The sequence below is a fragment of the Alternaria dauci genome, chromosome 10, assembly GCF_042100115.1.
Source record: "Alternaria dauci strain A2016 chromosome 10, whole genome shotgun sequence".
Taxonomy (NCBI): Eukaryota; Fungi; Ascomycota; class Dothideomycetes; order Pleosporales; family Pleosporaceae; genus Alternaria; species Alternaria dauci.
Genome location: NC_091281.1, coordinates 1,305,380 through 1,323,668, shown reverse-complemented (window position 1 = coordinate 1,323,668; position 18,289 = coordinate 1,305,380). Strand labels below are relative to the sequence as shown.

Here is an 18,289-nt window from a genome sequence, read left to right as displayed (position 1 = left end):
GGTGTATATCGATATACTAGCGAGCATCTATGACATCTGATGCCGGATGCACGGCCTGTCCCCGCGTGCGCTAACCGCTCGTTCCCACAGCAACCACATACGATCTCCCGTAAACCGCCTGGCGACAGTGCGCCGACAATGCCTATCCCGTCAATCACGACGACTAGACCGTCCCGAGAAAACGGCTATTCCATCTCTGAGACGGTAGCAGATCCTGGCTTGGCGCTTCCATTCGCTTGTCTCACGAGCTTGTCTGTTGCGCTTGGTCCTCCCTTCACGCCGTTGTGGCAGCCGCGACACAAACACACGCCGACCGACCCATGCGACCTGACCCTGACCCCACCTATTTTTACATCATCACTGCTGCTGGCCCGTATAACCTTGTCACATGTTGGACTCTAGGTAGAGGTGGATTGTGTCCAGGCCGAGCTTCTCGCCACGATTGTCCATAAACATGCCGCTGTATTTACACCCGCACCTGAAGCGGGGACTGGACTTTGATGGGTTCTGTGTCGACCCCGAAGACCTCCTCGAAGAACCGCAGGCGGAGTACGAAGACCCAGAGTACCGGGCAGCGAAGCGACGAAGGGTCGAAGCCATTGCATCCCGGTACCTACGCGGCCGACCACCTGTCATTGTCACAGCAGGATTGCGAGGGCCCTTCAGCGATGGCTGGAAGAACCCATGGGCGAAACCCATAGTGGAGAAGAAGAAGACGAAGAAGAAGATACCAGACAAGGGCAACAACGCCAAGACCAAAAAGGCCGCTGTTGGTCAAGAAGATGCAGGCGGACGTAGGGGCGGCGCAAGACGGAGAAGTACCGAAAGCGTCGTCGTCGAAGAATCCGCGCCACCCCAGACAGAGTCGCCAGAAACATCTAGAGCTGCCAAGGACGATTTGGGCCGCCCCGAACACGACGATAGCCTTGACGAAATCGAAGTACCGCCCGCGACAGCGCCCTTACCAGACGACGACGACGATGTTCCCTGCACAATAGAATCCGTGAGCATATCCACGGCCAGATGCATACAAAGTCGCTCTCCCATGACGAACCCATTCTGGTTGCGTCGCCCTGACTCCGCCAGAGTCGACATGCACAAAGCCACAAACCGCAACACGGATACATCTCCAACACGGTCACGGTCGCGGAACAGCGCCTCACAAACACAAACATTGGCAGAATTGCGACTCAGTCTCCCGAAAGCGCCTTTCCAGGCGCAGACGTCGGCTCCCGAAGTGTTGGAGCAAGAGGAATGGAGATCAAGCGCGTCGGCTTCCATGATGATTTCCTCACCAGTCAGGAGTGCCGATATGGACGTCCAGGCACAAGTCCCAGCCGGTGCAGACTCGTACATCGACACAAGTAACGCTACGGCTCTGACGATAGCAACACCTCAGAGCAGTCAGCTGGGACAACGTTCGCAGCGGACGGTACCGATCATCACTTCTTTGATAGGTAGTCAAGGAAGACCTACAGGAGACAATGCACGGCTGTCTGCGGAGCGCCCTGTCGACCCGACACCAACCTCTCAAACAATAGAACGGCCACGGCGCTCCAGTCGTCAAAGTACACAGAATGCGTCCACGCCTAGGCCAGTTTCGAGAAAATCGAAACTGAGGCCAAGAGCAGTCAATTTTGACTCGTCGCCAGAGAAAGCTCCTTCAGTCAGAGAACCAGTCGTTGAGAAGACAGCTACCCAGGACGAAGCCGAAATTGAGCTGCAGGAGGTCTGCACACATGCAGTTGCCGTCGAAGTGCAAGCGTCCCCGCAGGTGGAAGGACATGTTACCGTGGTCCAGGACGAGAATCCGGACTTCCGCACAAGTCGGGGCAGCCATGGCTCTGACTGGTCTACACAAGCTGCTTTGCTGCGAGCTCAGCTTGAGTTCCAGCAAAGCACTTTTCCCATGGTATCGCCTGAGGTCCTTCGGTTGGATTCACAAACATCGCCTCAAGACACACCCCGTCCGTATTTGGCCGCACCCATTGCAGCAAGCACACCTCTTTCTGGCTTCACGGTACAGCGAGACGAACCGCTCGCACCCGAAACTGTACTCCAGGTTCCACCCATCAGTACGCAGGACCTCTTTGGCGCAGCGTCGCCATTCGCGTTCAGCACAGTGAAGAAGAAGGCTGAAGAATCTCAAAGAAGCAACCTAAGATTCGCTTTCAGCCCTTGTGATGGGGCACTGAAAGCTGACGCGGTCGCTAAGAGCCCCACTCCTGCTACCGACCGTATTCCATTGAAGGACAAGAACAACATTACATCGTTCTGGAGCTTCACCACCGACAAAGCCTCACAAGGATCCCAGGGGCTTTTGAGTGACAGGCCAAAAGGAGGGTTGAAGGACCTTAGACTTCCAGCGGCGGACATGGACACGTCACTGGGTGACTTCGGCCCTACTGGCGATCTGGGTTTTGCAGATGGATTTCTTCGTACTATAGACGACACTTGAATACTATGACAAAGAGGAAAGACCGTGTCGTCTCTAGGCAATGGTGCACGAGCTAGAGCTCGACGGAAGCAGCGGCATGTTCACGCCCCACCAGTGGCCTTGGGCGCCGTGGCACTCTGTTCCTGCCAGATGGAAGCATTCCTGTACCGGTATCACAGCGACGTGCAGCGATAGTCACGTAAGGATGCAGCAGGCGGTGAGAGGCCACGTTCTCGAGTGATTGGCCGTCGACACTTGAAGCCCATGCATAGTCGATGCAAGCAAGAGAGGTTGGGCAGAGCACGGATTGATATCGGCGAAAGGGGTGAGGCAATCGTGATGGGATGGTATAGCCGGAAGCGCATAGTTTGGGTACGGGCCTTTGCTACGGCCACGGGGAGGAAGGCGCGGAGGCGGAAAGCCGTCTAGCTTGTGTCGCAGCTGTCAAGAACTGTGCTTTTCCAATTTCCCACGGAGCCGCAAAGTGAAGCTGCAGCGAGTGACTGCAGCCTATGGTGATGGCATGTGTCGTGGGTTGAACCTTGGAAGCGTCCCAGGTCGATTAGCTCAGTGCGTGAACCGTGCCGACATCGTTCATGTGGCTCTGCTCTGGCTCTTTGTGCACGGACGCTCCTGCCTCGTCTCTCACATGGACCGGCAATCACGACGTTGCACGAACTGCCCGCGCAATTGCCGCCAAGGCCAATTGTCTTTGTCGCCGTGGACAAAAAACTGCCAGGTCAGTTCTTCGGCATTGTGTAAACAAAACATCGCTCTGCACTACACCCATCGCGACACGACCAACCATCTCGGGCCATCTGCTGCACTGACGCGCTTTGTCAACGCGGTGGCAGTCAGGCAGACGTCATTGGGCCGCTCGCTTGGGACAATCTTTGCGCCACTTTGGCCTGGACGCCAAACCACACAGAATTAGAACGTGGACCTTTCGCATCTCTCACTGGTGTCTTGCTCGCTAGCACCCTGCAACCACGCCTGCAGCCCTCCCATCCGCCAGCGCCGCTGCTCTGCACGCTAATCTGGAAGATCCGCCCCTGCTGGCCCTCCGCTGTGTCTCCGCCGCGCCCAAACGACCGCATCCTGGCCAACGACCTGAGCGCCCACCCGGCAATATCAGCCACCCATCCTGCCACGAGGTGCCTTCCCAACGGTCGAATCAATGTCGAGCCCATGTCACCCCAGCCGGACGCCCAAGGAAATACCTCACCCCCCGCATCGGTGAGGGCCAGCGCCAGCCATGGAGTTCGCACGCCGGACCCCGAGCACCACGACCAAGTGACGCCCAGGACGCTCTCCCAGACGGGCCGTTCACGCACGGCTCCCATTGTCCACGATAACAACAACAACACTCTCTGGAAGTCGTCAATTGACCGCCCCCAGCTCGACGAGCGCGACAGCATATTCGCAACCACCTATCTTCACACCGACAGCCCCATCTCCTCTCCACGCGCCACCGCACGCAATGTAGACCCCGCCAACGATGCTCTCGAACACAGTCTGTCAGAGATGGCAGCACCAGCACCTCCTCAGAGGCGATTGATGGACCCGCCCATCATACGCAGGAAGCATTCCACCCTCCCTCCAACTCCTTCGTCCTTCGACCACCAAGCCGTCCTGACTACCCCTTTCAACCCCCGCGCAGCAATTGCGGCCGGCATGGGCTTCGACGCCATTCACCACAGTCCCCCGCCCTTTATGAGTCCCGTCGACTCGCCCGTACAGCACCCCAGCACCCCACCGCGTCCCGAGCTCCAATACGAGGCTCTGCTTGAGAGCGAAGAGAGACGCAGAAACAGAGAATGGCGCGAAGGAAAGCCTGTTCCGTTCAAGGGCAACATCATTCCAGACCAACCTGTCCTGGACGTTGAAATGGAAAAGAAGATCGAAGCAACCCTTGCCAAGACAGAGCAACCTACGTCAGCCCGCAGTCGCAAAGCAAGCCACTATCTACGCGTATTCAAGGATGGCGACCCTACCGAAGAACCGAGGAAGAAGGACACCAAGGCGAGAGAGCGCCCGTCTGCCGAGAGGACTCTGTCCACGCTTTCAGAAGAAGCCACAAACGAGACTGTTTCTCTTATCGACCAACTCCGTCGCGCATCAATGGCGTCCTCCGTCGTACAGTCACCTCTAGGCGGTCCAATTGAGTCATACTTTGAAGCAAAAGCCGCACCTCGCACCGACACCGGCGCTGTCGCGACTCCCCCCGACGGAAGCTCGCGACCGGATGTGAGCACTCCAGACAAGAAGCAATTCCCGCGGCGTCTTCTCGAAGATATCCGCGGCTTCGGAAACCTGACTCCTGGCGCTGACCCAAGGTCGTTGCTCTCACGCAGTCTTCCCACGTCGGCTGTCGAAAAGGTTCACGCGCATGCACCAACGAACGGATCAGCACACTATCACGAGCCGTCCGACTACTTTCAAGTCGAAGATCGAGGCAGCAGAGAACGTACACCGGGCTCGGAGGAAGACGACGAATCGGAGAAAGAGCAAATCTCCTCAGCTCTGTACTTCCCCCACAGGCGTCTCAACGCAGGTGAGCAACTGCCTACAGAAACACAGGACCGAGATAGAGAGGTGAATGATGTCGAGAAGAGGGTTTCGACTCACGAGGTTGCGGGGCCAAAGGGCTGGGCCACAGAGAGGGATGTTCAAACCCCACAAGAAGTAGAAATTTCTCTACAGTCCCAAGATACCAATCAATGCCTTCATGGTGATATCTCTACGGCGACGTCCGCAAAGAAAGACAAAGAACAACCGCTGACGTCCGCTGGCGATGCGCTCTCAGCTGAATCTGAATCTGAGTCGATTGCCGAATCTACTCAGTCACATCTTGGTTATGAATCCAGTGCGACTGATGACCTAGGAACGACGCCCACTGCGACTACGCACAAACAGGAAGTTAAAGCCGCTGCGCCACAGGTAGCTCAGCCACCCGCCCCACTGGGAGCTGTGGAGCTGAAGCCGTACGATCACCAAGTGGGCGGCCATTCCACCGTATACCGTTTCTCAAGGCGAGCAGTTTGCAAGCAACTAAACAACCGCGAGAATGAGTTCTACGAAACAGTAGAGCGGCAGCACCCAGAGCTGTTGGAATTCTTGCCAAGGTACGAAAGATTGCCTCTGCTACCGATCAAAGCTGAGACTTCAGCAAGATATTTGCGTTCGTTCCAAGTTTTAGTCAAGACAATTGCTAACATTGTCATCTTTTAGGTACATTGGCGTCTTGAACGTGACTTATCGGAAAGCACCCAAAAAGAAAAAGGCCACCAAGGACAAGGCGAAATCCGACGCCGCACCTACTGCTTCTGCAACACAATCAGAAAACGCGTCAAGGCAAGCCTCCAAAGCCCCTGGAGACCGGAGCAATGGGGAACAACCCCGCGTAGTCAGCCACTCGCAACAAGTCGGCATGACCATTCCTCAGGTAATATTCGAGAACAATCGGCATATCATCCCAGACAACCTGTTTCGTGTGCCACCACGCTCCACCACTCCCGATCCATGGATGAGTAACTCTTCGATCTTACAGCAACAACATCGGCGAAATCAGAGTGATTATGGACATGTCTCTAACAGTCCGAAACGACCTGCGTTGCAGCATACCAGCAGTTGGGGTGTCACAACAATCAACAGAAAGTTACAAGAAGAAGTGCTCCGTCAAGTTTTCGCACCGCCACCCATTCACCATCGGTCGCGTCACAACCACCATGGCATCTCTACTCGTAAGGCTGGAAGAGATGCACCACAGACTGTGGCTGGCTCTGCACCTACTATTAGGAGGAACAGCACGGATGTGTCTGGGTTGCATCCACCACTCACAGAAGAGTGCACACGGAAGCAAGTTTTGAAGGCTGAAGCACATCGACGTGCTCCTGAAAGAATCGCCGACTCTGCCCCCTCTAGCTCGGCTGGACGGCCAGACATGAATAGCGATACACTAAAGCCGTCGCAAAACGCTATGCCCCGCCGCCGCCATTCTGGAAGCGGACTTACTAGGAGACCTTTGGGAATAGATACTGTCCAGAGACATAACCTGGAATACTACGAAGAGGATGGCTACGGTGGTGATGCCGAAGAGGAGGTATTTGCCATGGACGAGGATCGTAACAACCTCATCGATGCAAAGGAACAGAATAGGGGTCGATCTATGCAACTTCCTGGCGCGCTCAACGGTTCCGATGCCCAGAGGCCGACTGAGGGCACCATGCTACCAGCTCCAGCTGTGTCTAATGGTATGGGCTCTCCGCTCAAGGATGAGCCCTCCAATCCTGATCAGGCGCAACACCAGCCCGACGAGCGCGTTCAACACTTCATCCTCCTTGAAGATCTCACGGCAGGCATGTCCAGGCCTTGCGTCTTGGACTTGAAGATGGGTACGCGCCAGTATGGTGTGGAAGCCGATGAGAAGAAACAGCGGTCTCAACGGCGCAAGTGTCAGATGACCACTAGTGCTCAACTTGGCGTGCGAGTCTGCGGTATGCAAATCTGGAACGCCAAGACCCAGAGCTACATCTTCGAGGACAAGTACTTTGGTCGAGATCTGAAAGCAGGAAAAGAATTTCAGGACGCGCTCAAGCGCTTTTTCTGGGACGGGACGAGTTACAAAGCAGCAACGAGACATATACCCGTCATACTGGAGAAGATCAGCCAGCTGGAACGCATGATACGAAAACTTCCAGGATACAGATTCTACGCGAGCAGTTTGTTGATGCTCTATGATCGCGGGGACGGTGAGTTGAAGGAGAAGGATCCAGCGCCCTCTTTATCGAACCAGACCAACGAAGACGACGCCTCAGCATTAGCATCTGGATCTACATCAGCAGCGCCAACAGCCCCTTCTAAACCGCCACCCCAGAAGCACGGAGAGATCAAACTGAAGATTGTCGACTTCGCGAACTGCGTGACCGCAGAAGACCCTTTACCAGACGATCTACCTTGTCCACCTCAGAACCCCGATGGCATCGATAGAGGCTATCTCCGTGGTCTCCGATCACTGCGTCTCTACTTCCAACGCATTTGGCATGACATCAACGAAGAATGGGTCGAACGAGGCGAAGGTGAGGGCATGGCGCGAAATCATCACCATGGCCCTGGTTTAGGCGAGGTTGGTGCGGGCTGGATGGATGACGCTGGTGGTGAGGATACAGGCTACGTCAGCTTCTAAAGAAGAGGAGGAACACAAAGCTGCCCCCACTGAGCGGAAGTCGGGCAGTCGATCTCGCCACGTCTATCGTTTTTCTCTTCGTTTCATGTTCACGTTCAGTTCGTTTTACATTGTGTGTGCTTTGGGTTGCAAGCATGGCGTTTTGGTGCATCATGGTAAGACAAAGGGGAATGAAATTGGTAACTCTTTTGGCATGCATCGGCGCAGCATCTCGTGGGCGGTCAAGACGTTTGCGTTGTGGCTTTTAGTTTCTGGGTTTGCAGGATTTGGGTTGTGGGTGTTTTGAGGCTGTATATTATGATAAAGAGTAGGGTAGCGCTAGCTCATTAATCCAGCATTTTGAATGTCCATCATACGCTGATCCACACGCGCACGCAGGCATGTAAACCCTCGTCACCCAGAAATCTCATTCAGAAGCTATTTGCCCAAAAACATCCACGCCTTTTCTTCCCAACGCCGTTCCCACCCCTACAGCTCCTGCCCCAACACTCCTCATTCTCTCAAACCCAGCCTTGTCCTCCACACCCCCGATTCCAATGATCGAGATCTCCATCAGATTCTCATGTTTGTCCAGCATATTCCTAATCGTGAACACATTTCCCAGCGCAAGAGGATGCAAAGGCGCGCCTGCTAAACCACCTATACCAGATCCATTCGCCGACTTCAACGTAGGCCTCACGCCTTTGTCCGCCTCAGCATCCGGTACCATGAGTAAACTCGAACCCAGCGTATTGACCGCTGTTATAAAGTCCACTGGACAACCCAGATATACTGGTTTCATGCCCACGCTTTCCTCCAATACACCGAGCAGTCCCTCAAATTGCTCCTGATACGTGTACGGCGGTACCTTGATGCCCACGGCCACACGCTCATTTTCGTCCATGCCACCTGCTTTTACCAAGGCGACATCGATCTCCGTCTTGAGGGCCTCTAGATACGTCCTCAATGCAGCGAAATCGTACGCTGGCGGCGTTTTCCCGGGAATATTCGGACAAGAAAGGTTGATTTCCATGGCTAGGCGCATTTTTACGGATTTTCCGAGCTCGTGGATGAGCTGGTAACACTGTGTTATTTCTTCCGCGGAGCCCGTTACCGAGATGATGATGGGCTTGAATGAGTTTCTGCCGCTGGGCGGCACGTCACCCAGACCATCGCTGATTGCTTTTACGAAATCTAGGTATTCGGACAGTGGTGTGGGTGAGTATCCTAGTGTGTTCAAACTACCAGTCGTGCTTGCGTCACCGCCGAGATCTTTGTTTGGAGTGCTGGATGCGTGGGTTGAGGGATCGAAGAATGCGAATTGGTGATGTCCGGGGTCATGAGGGAAGCCTTGGATGAGCGAGGTGCGGGTGGTGATGGCGCCTGTGTGGGGACAATTGTAAAGCTCTTGGAGCTGGTCGAGAGTTGTACACCAAGGGTTGGCGGAGTTGAGGAGGGGCGGATTAATGGTTAGAGGGGCCATGTTGAAGCTGGTGTCGAGTTGTTGCTGTTGAGCTTCACAGTCGTGGGGGAAAGTAATGTGTCACGGAATCGGGTGATCGCTGCCCAGCACAACTACGCCATACAAGGGAATGATCGATCACCCTATTAGGCAACTACAGAAAGCAATTAATCTTCTCTTATCTAGCAATACTTGACCTAGGTAACTACAGGAGTAGCGTATAACTTTTCTCTTGTATAGCGTGCAGCTTTAGAAGTGGGGTAAGCTGATAAGCTTCCAAGGTGTGCATTGCCGGCTTCGTGATTTCAGATAGTGCACGCTATGCCTGTACAACTGCAGATGGAGCATTTGATATTTCTCTTGTACGCTGATACTCTACCTCGGCAACTACAGGGGGCGTTAGACTTCCCCTTACACGGCGATACCCTACCTAGGCAACTACTATAGGGAACCTTAGGACCTCAAGAGTATTCGATTTTTCCCTTGTATAGCGTGAGTGCGAATGATGCATGACTCATTTTGAGCTTATACTACCTAGGTAGGCGCGGTAGATGGGTCAAAACTTTGACGTATCCATGGATGTAACCAAGCAAGAATCACACATTTCCAAAATCTACCCATCTCCGAGAAGAACCTTCACCAGTGCCTCTCCATTCACAGGGCTTTCAAGTTCACCGCAGCGATCGTCGAAGATATCCAGGCAGCCAATGACTCTGGCATCACCCCTACCCTCATCTCGGTAGGTCTCGACGGCTGGGCCTGTGACATAAGGATGATTCACCCGTGGCTGCAAGCCTCAAACCTCCTGTTTGAACTGGTCATTCGGATCGCGAAGCCGGCATATGGCATGACAGATCAGTTTGTGGAGAAACATGGCAATGTCTACTGATGGACATACCAGTCCAAGGCAATCTGGCAGGCGCTAGAGCAGGGTGCTGGTCACGATGAGAAGGCAGACGAGCTGATTGCCGTCTGGAAGCTCTTCCAATCTAGCAAAGACGTTACTTTCGGCATGTCGTACGGTCGCAATGCAGTGGACACAACCTTGGAACCCCTCAGTTACCCGAGATCGAATAAGCTTACTTCCACAGCACCGTCTCTATCTATCTCCTGCTATTTATTTGTTCTCTTTTCGCGACATGTACATCTATTTAACAGCTATATCTTCCCTGGTCGCTTCTTCTTCTTCTCATGTACAAACGACGTAGCGTCTGCATCTGCACTGTCGTTATATGGTGTTTCATGTAATCCAAGCGGTATCCGAGAGTAGATATTTCTCTTTCTATCTTACTATGTATAGACGGTCACATATCTTTCTTTTAACGACAGACCTAGCGAACCAAAGCTATACGCAATCAACCGCTCCCAAAAGCTCAACCCTACCTAATGATAATCGCGACACAATAGGTAGGCCTCCCAGGAGCCCGAAAAAGCGACTTTACACTCTCGTGGAGCACTGGAATTCAGTGTCCCGACATTTGCAATCTCAAGTATGAAAATCTCTTAGTGCGACTTTCGGGATTTGAACTATGTTGGACAACCTATTTGTGGGACTGAGATCCAGGGATGCGTGAGGATGCAGCGCCAGTCTGGTGGGACAATTTGGGATATAATGTTTTGATTTGGCAAGTTTTTCATCAACAGCATAGTCTGGGCAAGATGGCCGAGTGGTCTAAGGCGCTGCGTTTAGGTAGTTCTAAACATCCTCCGCAGTCTTCACGGGCGTGGGTTCGAATCCCACTCTTGCCAACATTGTTTTTGCACTATATATCTATGCGAGCTTCGCTTTTTTTTGCGTTTGAAGCTGCAGTGGTCGTAACTGTTGCGCTGGCAAGTGCGGGATGCTACTTCTGCCTAGCGTATCTTCTTGTTTGCTCATTTCGCAAGTCTTACTTTTGCAGCACACTCTTGCTTGAGCCTCACGCCAGCCTTACCTATCAACATCCGCTAATACTCCAATCCGGTGCAGACACTGGCGTCAAAGGATCGCGCATCTACTCTTCCTTGCATCCTACTTGGATGCATAACTCAGCGATTGTCCAAAAGTAGTTTCAGTAGCATCTAGCAGGTACTATGCCGACTCAGCCGGACGACTTGCTCATGTCCGTAAGTCATGTCAAGTCCTCGCCACCTTGAAGCAATATTGTACACAGCAGTGAGCTAGCATATGGCTAACTCGCTCTAGCTCCAATCTTCCCTCCGCAACACGCTTGCAACGTTCGGCGCCGAGAGCACACAATATCGCAACACCAAGCTCATCGTCGACGAGTACATGGCCAAGCTCGCCATGGAGGGTCTGTCAATCTCATCAAAAGAACCTCAGCAGGACAACCCAAGGATGCAGAGAGGCTAGGAGGTTGAGGAAGCATGCAGTTGATGCAGGTGAAGCAAACCTGATACCGTTGATTGCTTCATGTACATGGGAGCGCTTGACGCATTCATGTTCTCGTTGACAGATGAGTGGGGTCATGGTCGAGGGGCTTGAAGGCTTTGCACTACCTGTGGGGATACCCCACCACGAACTATAGGTCTAAGCGAGCGGAGCCCACACACAGACCTTAGCAGCTCCCAAACACATAGAGGCGTGATTACAGCATGTGTTGGTAGGGTTGGGGGAACGCAGATCTGCGTGCTCAGCCCTTGTGCTGGATATCGCCACGTACACGCTCAACCTAACCAACATTTCCACCAGATGAGACAATGATTCTGTAGACCATATCGCGGATCATGTCATCGCCAACATTGCGCATATCATCGTGCAACAGTATGGAACATGCACATGATCATCGAGTGTCAGTGTGAGTCTTAACCAACAGTCATTATCTACAGTCACAGTCGGGCAGGGCTGAGTCATAGGACATCACAAGACTCGCGACCACAAAGAGTCAATTGCAAAATCATATATTTAACAAGACTATCCCGCAGGCTTCAGCACGAAAGCGCTCGCAGCTATGAATGCGTCAATCAGAAACGAACAGCACCACATTACCACCTACACCAGGCGGAGTCAATCGAAAACCACAAGGGGAGACTGCACACCGGCGATAACAATGTAAGATCAAAACATGAAAACACCATCCAGCCGAAGACGGGAAGGTGGCAGAAGCGAAAGGAAATACCGCGGGAAGCAATACGGAAAGGAAAACTTTTGCCGAAAGGCAAGGCTGGTTTCTTCACCAGCTCCTTACGACCACCGGGAACCATATGAGAGAGACGAGGACATTCATTGTCCGCTGTATCCATGAGCCATAGCAATGCTCTTCCACTTTTCAACTTCAGCTTCGAGCTCAGAGTTGCGCTGCTCGAGGGTGCTGACATGGTCAAACTTCCGTTGACGCGACTCACGAGCAGCAAGGGTGTTACGTGCTCGCTTCAAGGCAACCTTGTCACTGGGGTCGACGGTGATGCTGGGCAGAGGACCCTTGCGCCGACGAGACTTGCTGATGCCGTTTGTTGCAGGTGAGTTGGTGACAGATGACTTTCGTCGAGAATAGTTGTCCAAAACGAGAGGAGAACCGGTGCTGGAAGAACCGGATCGCTCCATAGACTGGCTGCTCATAGTGCGGTCCATAGGCATGGAGATGGCAGGTGCGTAGACAGTGTCAGGGATCTTGGTCTCCTGTTCCGGGAACAGGGAGAACCAGTCGCTCGTGTCGGAAATAACAGGCTCGCCGTTGAACATTGGAGAGCACTCGAAACTGTCGTTGATGAAAGGAGAGTCACCAATATCAGGGGAAGTGAGGTTGGTAAACGCCGTGGAAGGGGGAGCAGACCCAAAGCCATCGTTAAAAATGTCCTTGGGGGACACGGTGCGCGTAGACCCGGCGGCAACGGAAGGGTCGTTGATAGCCGTGAATGCGGACACCGAGTCCATAGAAAAGCCTCCGTTGTTGAAGTTGGACATCAGGCTTGCGCCCGAGTCGAAGGAGTTGTTGCTGTTCAAGTCTGCGGGGAAGGTGAGCTCGCGACGGAGAGCGGGGAAAGCGCGCGGCGTACCTGCCATGTTTGTGACGTTGTGCAGTTGAGGGGTGTTGTTGCTAGAGCTGGAGAACAGTGGAACCGGAGGACGTTGGCGTAACCGTGGCTGTTGGAATTCTGTAGTCGATGACGGGGCAGAATTTGCGTAAAAGTGCTGGCCGCTGTTAAACGTGTGCCCAGGCTGAGGCGCGCTCGGTGCTCGCAGAGGCCGCTGGGAGACCTGTTGTGGTTCGTAGAGCACAAAGTCCGACTGGGGATGGGCGAATGCGTGTTGACTCGTATTTGGTTGCCGAGAGGCTTGGGGTGCTGGTGAAGAGAGCCATGATGACTGTTGGGAAGCCGTGATGGTCGACTGGAAGTCGAACGGGAGGGGAGACGGCGAACTAAAGCTGCGCGAGGCTAGACTTGAGTTCAGAGGTTCCTGGAAGGAAGTCTCTGAGGTTGTAGTTGAAGAGGGGAGAGTGGTTATGGTTGGGTAATCCAAGGTGTCGGCTGTGAGCGGACGGAGAGGCGCGGGGGAAGTTAAAAGGCAGCCATTGTTCGTGACTGTCTTGTGTATTGCTTTGTGGTGTAGTGTGATGAGCTGGGAGTAGAGGAAAGGAATTCAGGCAGCGAGGGAAGTGGGGGATTAATAGTAAGCCGAAGCGAGCGCGGCGCCAGAAAGGCCCGGATTCTGTGACTCACAAAACGTGCAGCAGTGTCGGTCGCTCCCCAGCCAATGACTTGGCCCTCCGGCGCCATTCTCCATCAGCCCTAGGCTCCAATAGGGCTAAAGAGGCATCACGCTCGCCAACCTGCACGCTCCCTTTTCGTCTTTTGGTGTGGCTGCGCGGCCTCTCCATGGAGTCTCAAGTCTGGCTATGCCTGCTACCGACGTCGAGGAGACGTCGTCGCATCCCACATTTGCCCACACAAAGCAAAGTCGTCAACCCTCGCGACCACGGTCAACTGTGGCCTCTATCCAGCTCGCGGCCACCAGACATCAGGCATCAGCTTTTGTGCGCATCTACCAGTAGGGCGCGCGCCATCGAGCATGGGGCACCCTAGTCAGCTGCACATTGTTCCAACCGGTCGAGCTGATTACGAAGAAGCCATCCCAAGACGGGTGTGATGCAAGAGCAAGGCGGAGCAACTGCGCCCTTTCCATCAATCGTAGATTGCCAGATGCGCGCGGTATGCGCCTCCGTTATCCAGCTTGATTGCCAATACCGTACTCTTCTGCGCTATTGCGCAAAGTCTCTGGGAAGCCAGGTGAGACCCAATATTTGGCGTTTGGGAGCGGTGAACAACTGTGTGAAACATTACGGTTGTCCTGCCACACCCAGCGCATTGGGTCCCCCGGCAACTCTGACGGTCTTGTCGATATTCGGAGCCGTACTCAGCCTCCAACATGCTGCAAAGTGCCCAGTATGACATTGGTCAATGAAGGCGGCTCCGCGTGAATCCTGGCACATCTTGCCTCACTTCAGTGACTAGCCGTCGCACTTGCTTGGTTGAACTTGCGAGTTTTTGTTGTCTTTGGTTCGTCTCTTGACAGCACACCTTGACGCGACCCGCCTGTCACTGCGAGCATTTCCAAGGTTGCAGACTCCTCATTCGGCCCTACATGGCCACTGACAGCTAGCCATGTTTCAGGTTGGAGTAGCACGCCAACGAACAGCTTACCTAACATTCACAGGAAACAAGGGCTCTGGTATTCCATGTGTTAATGGTCGATGATCCAACACGTTGGTATCCCGTCATCAGGTGGGGCTAATCTGCGCAGCCATTCTCTATAGGGATGAGCATGGCAGAGCTGGCGGGTTAGGCGTACTCAGGTCATCATCCCTGGCCCTACGCGGAACCACGACAACATCTTGATGCTGCTTGAGATCCCCACTTTCTGCGCTATTACTTCTCCAGCCTAAGCATTTTTGTGACACGACACAATGGTACAAGAAAATGTGAAACCAGCGGGAAGACTCCATGCGGCTTGCGATGAGTGCCGTGAGTACCTCATGCTAGGCTCCCATCTGCCCCGCGCGACGCTCAATTACACCCAGGGACACGAAAGCTGAAATGTTCCGGCGACACACCGAGATGTGTCCGTTGTCAGAAAGAGAAGGTCGAGTGTGTTTACTCGCCACAAAAGCGGATGGGTCGCCCCAGGAAAAGGATGAGAGAGGACGAAGCGGACGAGCCAACAGGATTATCTGCAGTAGTGCAAGACGAACATGCCGACGTTTGGAATGACTTTCCAGGCATGTCAAACTTTACAGATCTGAACAGCCTGACATCCCCGTCGCTTTTGCAAGACGTGCAATCATCAGACGGCTCGGCAGGGAATGAGATTATTACACCACAACCTCATGAGCTCATCCCTCAAGATCAGTTTGAAGTGCCGTCCGGGTGTAACAATGCGTATATCAGATGCAGCAGATCGATATCGACGAATACTGACACTCTTGCAGGTACACTTTGGATACAACCATGGATCCACTGCTATGGAATCTGGCGCCTGATATTCAACCTGACATCCAGCCTATTGACTCCCACGACACCTTCTCGAGTCAATCAAATACAGGGCAATGCTCGTGCCTTACCACGACGTGGCTAACCCTAACCGAACTTCAAGCTGTCGTCACTTTTCACTTCCCTCAAGTCGTTTTACCGCTACGAAAAGCAATGACAGCCCTCTCGGAGTTGATACACTGTGACCAATGCCCAAGAGAATCATACTCAGCCATCCAGAATGTGCAGTCAATAGTGTCTGTAATGAAAGCGGTAGTGGAACGCTTCAACAGGGTCCTGATCGAAGTCGACCGCGAGGCGGTGCGCCTGGAAGAGACGGGTCAGAAGAAACCATATCGAATTGGCGATAACAACCCAGCTTTGCTGCATCTACACACTGGCACCCTTGACTGTCCAATGGGATTCAACATTGAGATTGAGGGGAAGGATTGGAAGAAACTAGTCAAGACTGCATTGAAGACTGAGGTCTATGGCGGTGGAAGCAATCCGCGACCGTTGTTGGATCTGGTAAAGGAGAGCGAGACAAGACAAGAGAATTGGCATAATAACCGGCACTCCTGGAGCGATGAGATGAAGCAGTTGCATGGTGGAAGGCCTGAATGTGACAATTCCGGGGCCTGTGAGGCATTGGGAGCGCAGCACATACGGAGAGCAATCGACAACCTCAGATGGGGATGATGAGATGAAGATGAACTTGGGCGCTTTATACAGCGTAGACTGGCTCGTCTCACCTCTCCTCTTGCGAATAGCGCCTAGATATGTGGTAATCTTGACTCAATATACTTCATAAGCATCATTGGCAAGTCTGGACCTCACTTCACTGCCAGTTGATTAGCATCTTTTCACTATCGCACACTCACCTACCAGACAATGGCCTGAGGACTGTCTTCGATGCAGGTCTCCAACCGAGACCCTTTGCTCCATGCAAGACCTGAAACAGATTATCAATGACCCCCGTTTGGACATGGTTGGTGGGGAAGTATGGGGCTGTCGTGGTGATGGCACGCACGCCAACCGACTAGCGCCACCGGAGCGGAGAAACAAGGTGGGCTGCGAGCGACTCCCATCCCACTACCTAGGTAGGCGCGCAATTCACTCCGCAACCGCGTCCCGTCCCGTGCTTGCGCCTGATCGCAACGCCCCACCACGCCGGTGGTCGTAGCCTACAAACAAGACACAGAAACGCTCATACCCCTTGGAGCTCGTCGCCGGGAGCAAGCGCGCATCATGGACGACTTCAATAGCGACACGGATAGCGACTACACAAGCTACTGGCGAGATTGGGTGAGTACCCTGGCTTCCTAGTCTGTCACCGTTGGCATCTTCCCCTGAGCGCCCACCATGGCCCTGCGAGGACTGAGCGGAGGGGGCTGGGACAGGAGCTTCTTGGTTGCATGGTATGTCCCATCGGCCTTTCACTGCGGCTCACGTCTGACCTTGCGCCAGCGATGGCTGCGCCCAGAGGGGCTATATTTCCACACGCATGTGCCCACATGCAATCGACTCGGCATATCCACTCATCTTTGGTGCCGAGTGGGGTCCGCTCATGGTCATGCAGTCTCCATGGTGGTCAGACTGGCACGAGAACGATGCACACGTACAAGCAGCAAGCGCGCTCTCAAACACATGCTAACTGGCGACTAGTTCATATCCTCGCGAGGCAACGAATACTTCTGCGAGATTGACGAAGAGTACCTCACCGATCGCTTCAACCTCACGGGCCTGAACACCGAAGTTCAGTACTATCAATACGCACTCGATCTCGTAACCGACGTTTTCGACTTCGACTGCGACGATGACATGCGGGAACAGATTGAAAAGTCCGCACGGCATTTGTACGGGCTGGTACATGCACGATACATTGTCACAACTAGGGGCCTAGCAAAGATGGTAAGCGACTCTGTTCCATGACAACATCATATGCTGACACGACCACCACCAGCTCGAGAAGTTCAAGAAATCCGACTTTGGAAAATGCCCCCGCGTCATGTGCGAATCGCAACCTCTCCTTCCCATGGGTCAATCCGACGTCCCCAACGCCTCACCCGTAAAACTCTACTGCGCTCGCTGCGAAGATCTCTACAACCCCAAGTCCTCTCGCCATGCCATAATCGATGGCGCCTATTTCGGCACCTCGTTCCACAACATCCTCTTCCAAGTCTACCCCGCCATGCTGCCACCAAAATCGCAACGGCGGTACGAGCCCCGCGTTTTCGGCTTCAAAGTACACTCTGCAGCAGCGCTGGCACGATGGCAAGCAGAAAAAAAGGACGAGATGAAAGACAGGCTCAAGACATTGAAGATGGAGACTGGATTCGAGGAGGAGGATGAAGAGGAAGACGACGACGACGACGATGACGATGATATGGAAACTGCGCAAGCTGACGCGGCAGCTGCGCAACTATGACAAATGGGCCTATGACGGCCTTTTCACTATTGTATCGAACGAGTGAAAAAAAAAACACCCCCAATAAGGACAGGATGCAGAAACAGGGAGAGTGGAGGGCTATGAGTAGTTCGACAGCATCTTCGAGGGACTAGCATGGGTACGGCGATAGGCGTCATGGGTGGCTGGGTTGAAGCAGTATCTGATATACCAACGACGATTAAGCAACGCAGAGTTTCACTTGTACATGACTGAATTAGCGAGATCCCGCGTGTGCATCGACATCACCAGTAGGCATAAGTAGTACGATTCTTGGTTGCACTGATGGCTTGTATAACGTAAGAGATGGGG

The 18,289-nt window shown here is 53.6% G+C and overlaps 7 protein-coding genes across 7 annotated transcripts; 5 read left to right on the top strand and 2 right to left on the bottom strand.

Moving 5' to 3' along the window:
- Positions 1-454: 454 nt before the first annotated feature.
- ACET3X_009853 (uncharacterized protein) lies at positions 455-2,458 on the top strand (the record flags this gene model as incomplete). The annotated part of the gene is made up of 1 exon (XM_069456014.1): positions 455-2,458. One exon carries the CDS (start codon positions 455-457, stop codon positions 2,456-2,458), a length of 2,004 nt encoding a protein of 667 aa, XP_069302686.1.
- A 944-nt stretch (positions 2,459-3,402) lies between these two features.
- Positions 3,403-7,951, top strand: ACET3X_009852 (uncharacterized protein). Its single transcript, XM_069456013.1, has 2 exons — positions 3,403-5,562; positions 5,669-7,951. Exons 1-2 carry the CDS (start codon positions 3,626-3,628, stop codon positions 7,620-7,622), a joined length of 3,891 nt encoding a protein of 1,296 aa, XP_069302685.1. The 5' UTR covers positions 3,403-3,625; the 3' UTR covers positions 7,623-7,951.
- Positions 7,952-8,028: 77 nt separating this feature from the next.
- ACET3X_009851 (uncharacterized protein) lies at positions 8,029-9,084 on the bottom strand (the record flags this gene model as incomplete). The annotated part of the gene is made up of 1 exon (XM_069456012.1): positions 8,029-9,084. The coding sequence occupies one exon, from the start codon at positions 9,082-9,084 to the stop codon at positions 8,029-8,031; it is 1,056 nt and encodes a 351-aa protein (XP_069302684.1).
- A 2,052-nt stretch (positions 9,085-11,136) lies between these two features.
- Positions 11,137-11,416, top strand: ACET3X_009850 (uncharacterized protein; the record flags this gene model as incomplete). The annotated part of the gene is made up of 2 exons (XM_069456011.1): positions 11,137-11,169; positions 11,249-11,416. The coding sequence occupies 2 exons, from the start codon at positions 11,137-11,139 to the stop codon at positions 11,414-11,416; spliced, it is 201 nt and encodes a 66-aa protein (XP_069302683.1).
- Positions 11,417-11,933: 517 nt separating this feature from the next.
- On the bottom strand, positions 11,934-13,361 carry ACET3X_009849 (uncharacterized protein). The gene is made up of 2 exons (XM_069456010.1): positions 13,060-13,361; positions 11,934-13,008 (listed from the first exon to the last, which is right to left on the bottom strand). The coding sequence occupies exons 1-2, from the start codon at positions 13,064-13,066 to the stop codon at positions 12,287-12,289; spliced, it is 729 nt and encodes a 242-aa protein (XP_069302682.1). The 5' UTR covers positions 13,067-13,361; the 3' UTR covers positions 11,934-12,286.
- A 1,516-nt stretch (positions 13,362-14,877) lies between these two features.
- ACET3X_009848 (uncharacterized protein) lies at positions 14,878-16,326 on the top strand. The gene is made up of 3 exons (XM_069456008.1): positions 14,878-15,027; positions 15,084-15,441; positions 15,492-16,326. Exons 1-3 carry the CDS (start codon positions 14,970-14,972, stop codon positions 16,228-16,230), a joined length of 1,155 nt encoding a protein of 384 aa, XP_069302681.1. The 5' UTR covers positions 14,878-14,969; the 3' UTR covers positions 16,231-16,326.
- Positions 16,327-16,637: 311 nt separating this feature from the next.
- Positions 16,638-18,113, top strand: ACET3X_009847 (uncharacterized protein). Its single transcript, XM_069456007.1, has 3 exons — positions 16,638-16,836; positions 17,197-17,442; positions 17,495-18,113. Exons 1-3 carry the CDS (start codon positions 16,780-16,782, stop codon positions 17,957-17,959), a joined length of 768 nt encoding a protein of 255 aa, XP_069302680.1. The 5' UTR covers positions 16,638-16,779; the 3' UTR covers positions 17,960-18,113.
- Positions 18,114-18,289: the final 176 nt, after the last annotated feature.

Bases quoted from the DNA above. Each gene is read 5' to 3' on its own strand.
- ACET3X_009852 (XM_069456013.1), top strand. From the start codon at position 3,626: ATGTCACCCCAGCCGGACGCCCAAGGAAATACCTCACCCCCCGCATCG. The intron at 5,563-5,668 runs GTACGAAAGATT...GTCATCTTTTAG, and splicing joins CTGTTGGAATTCTTGCCAAG to GTACATTGGCGTCTTGAACG.
- ACET3X_009848 (XM_069456008.1), top strand. From the start codon at position 14,970: ATGGTACAAGAAAATGTGAAACCAGCGGGAAGACTCCATGCGGCTTGC. The intron at 15,028-15,083 runs GTGAGTACCTCA...AATTACACCCAG, and splicing joins TGCGGCTTGCGATGAGTGCC to GGACACGAAAGCTGAAATGT. The intron at 15,442-15,491 runs GTATATCAGATG...ACACTCTTGCAG, and splicing joins CCGTCCGGGTGTAACAATGC to GTACACTTTGGATACAACCA.
- ACET3X_009847 (XM_069456007.1), top strand. From the start codon at position 16,780: ATGGACGACTTCAATAGCGACACGGATAGCGACTACACAAGCTACTGG. The intron at 16,837-17,196 runs GTGAGTACCCTG...ACTGGCGACTAG, and splicing joins CAAGCTACTGGCGAGATTGG to TTCATATCCTCGCGAGGCAA. The intron at 17,443-17,494 runs GTAAGCGACTCT...GACCACCACCAG, and splicing joins CTAGGGGCCTAGCAAAGATG to CTCGAGAAGTTCAAGAAATC.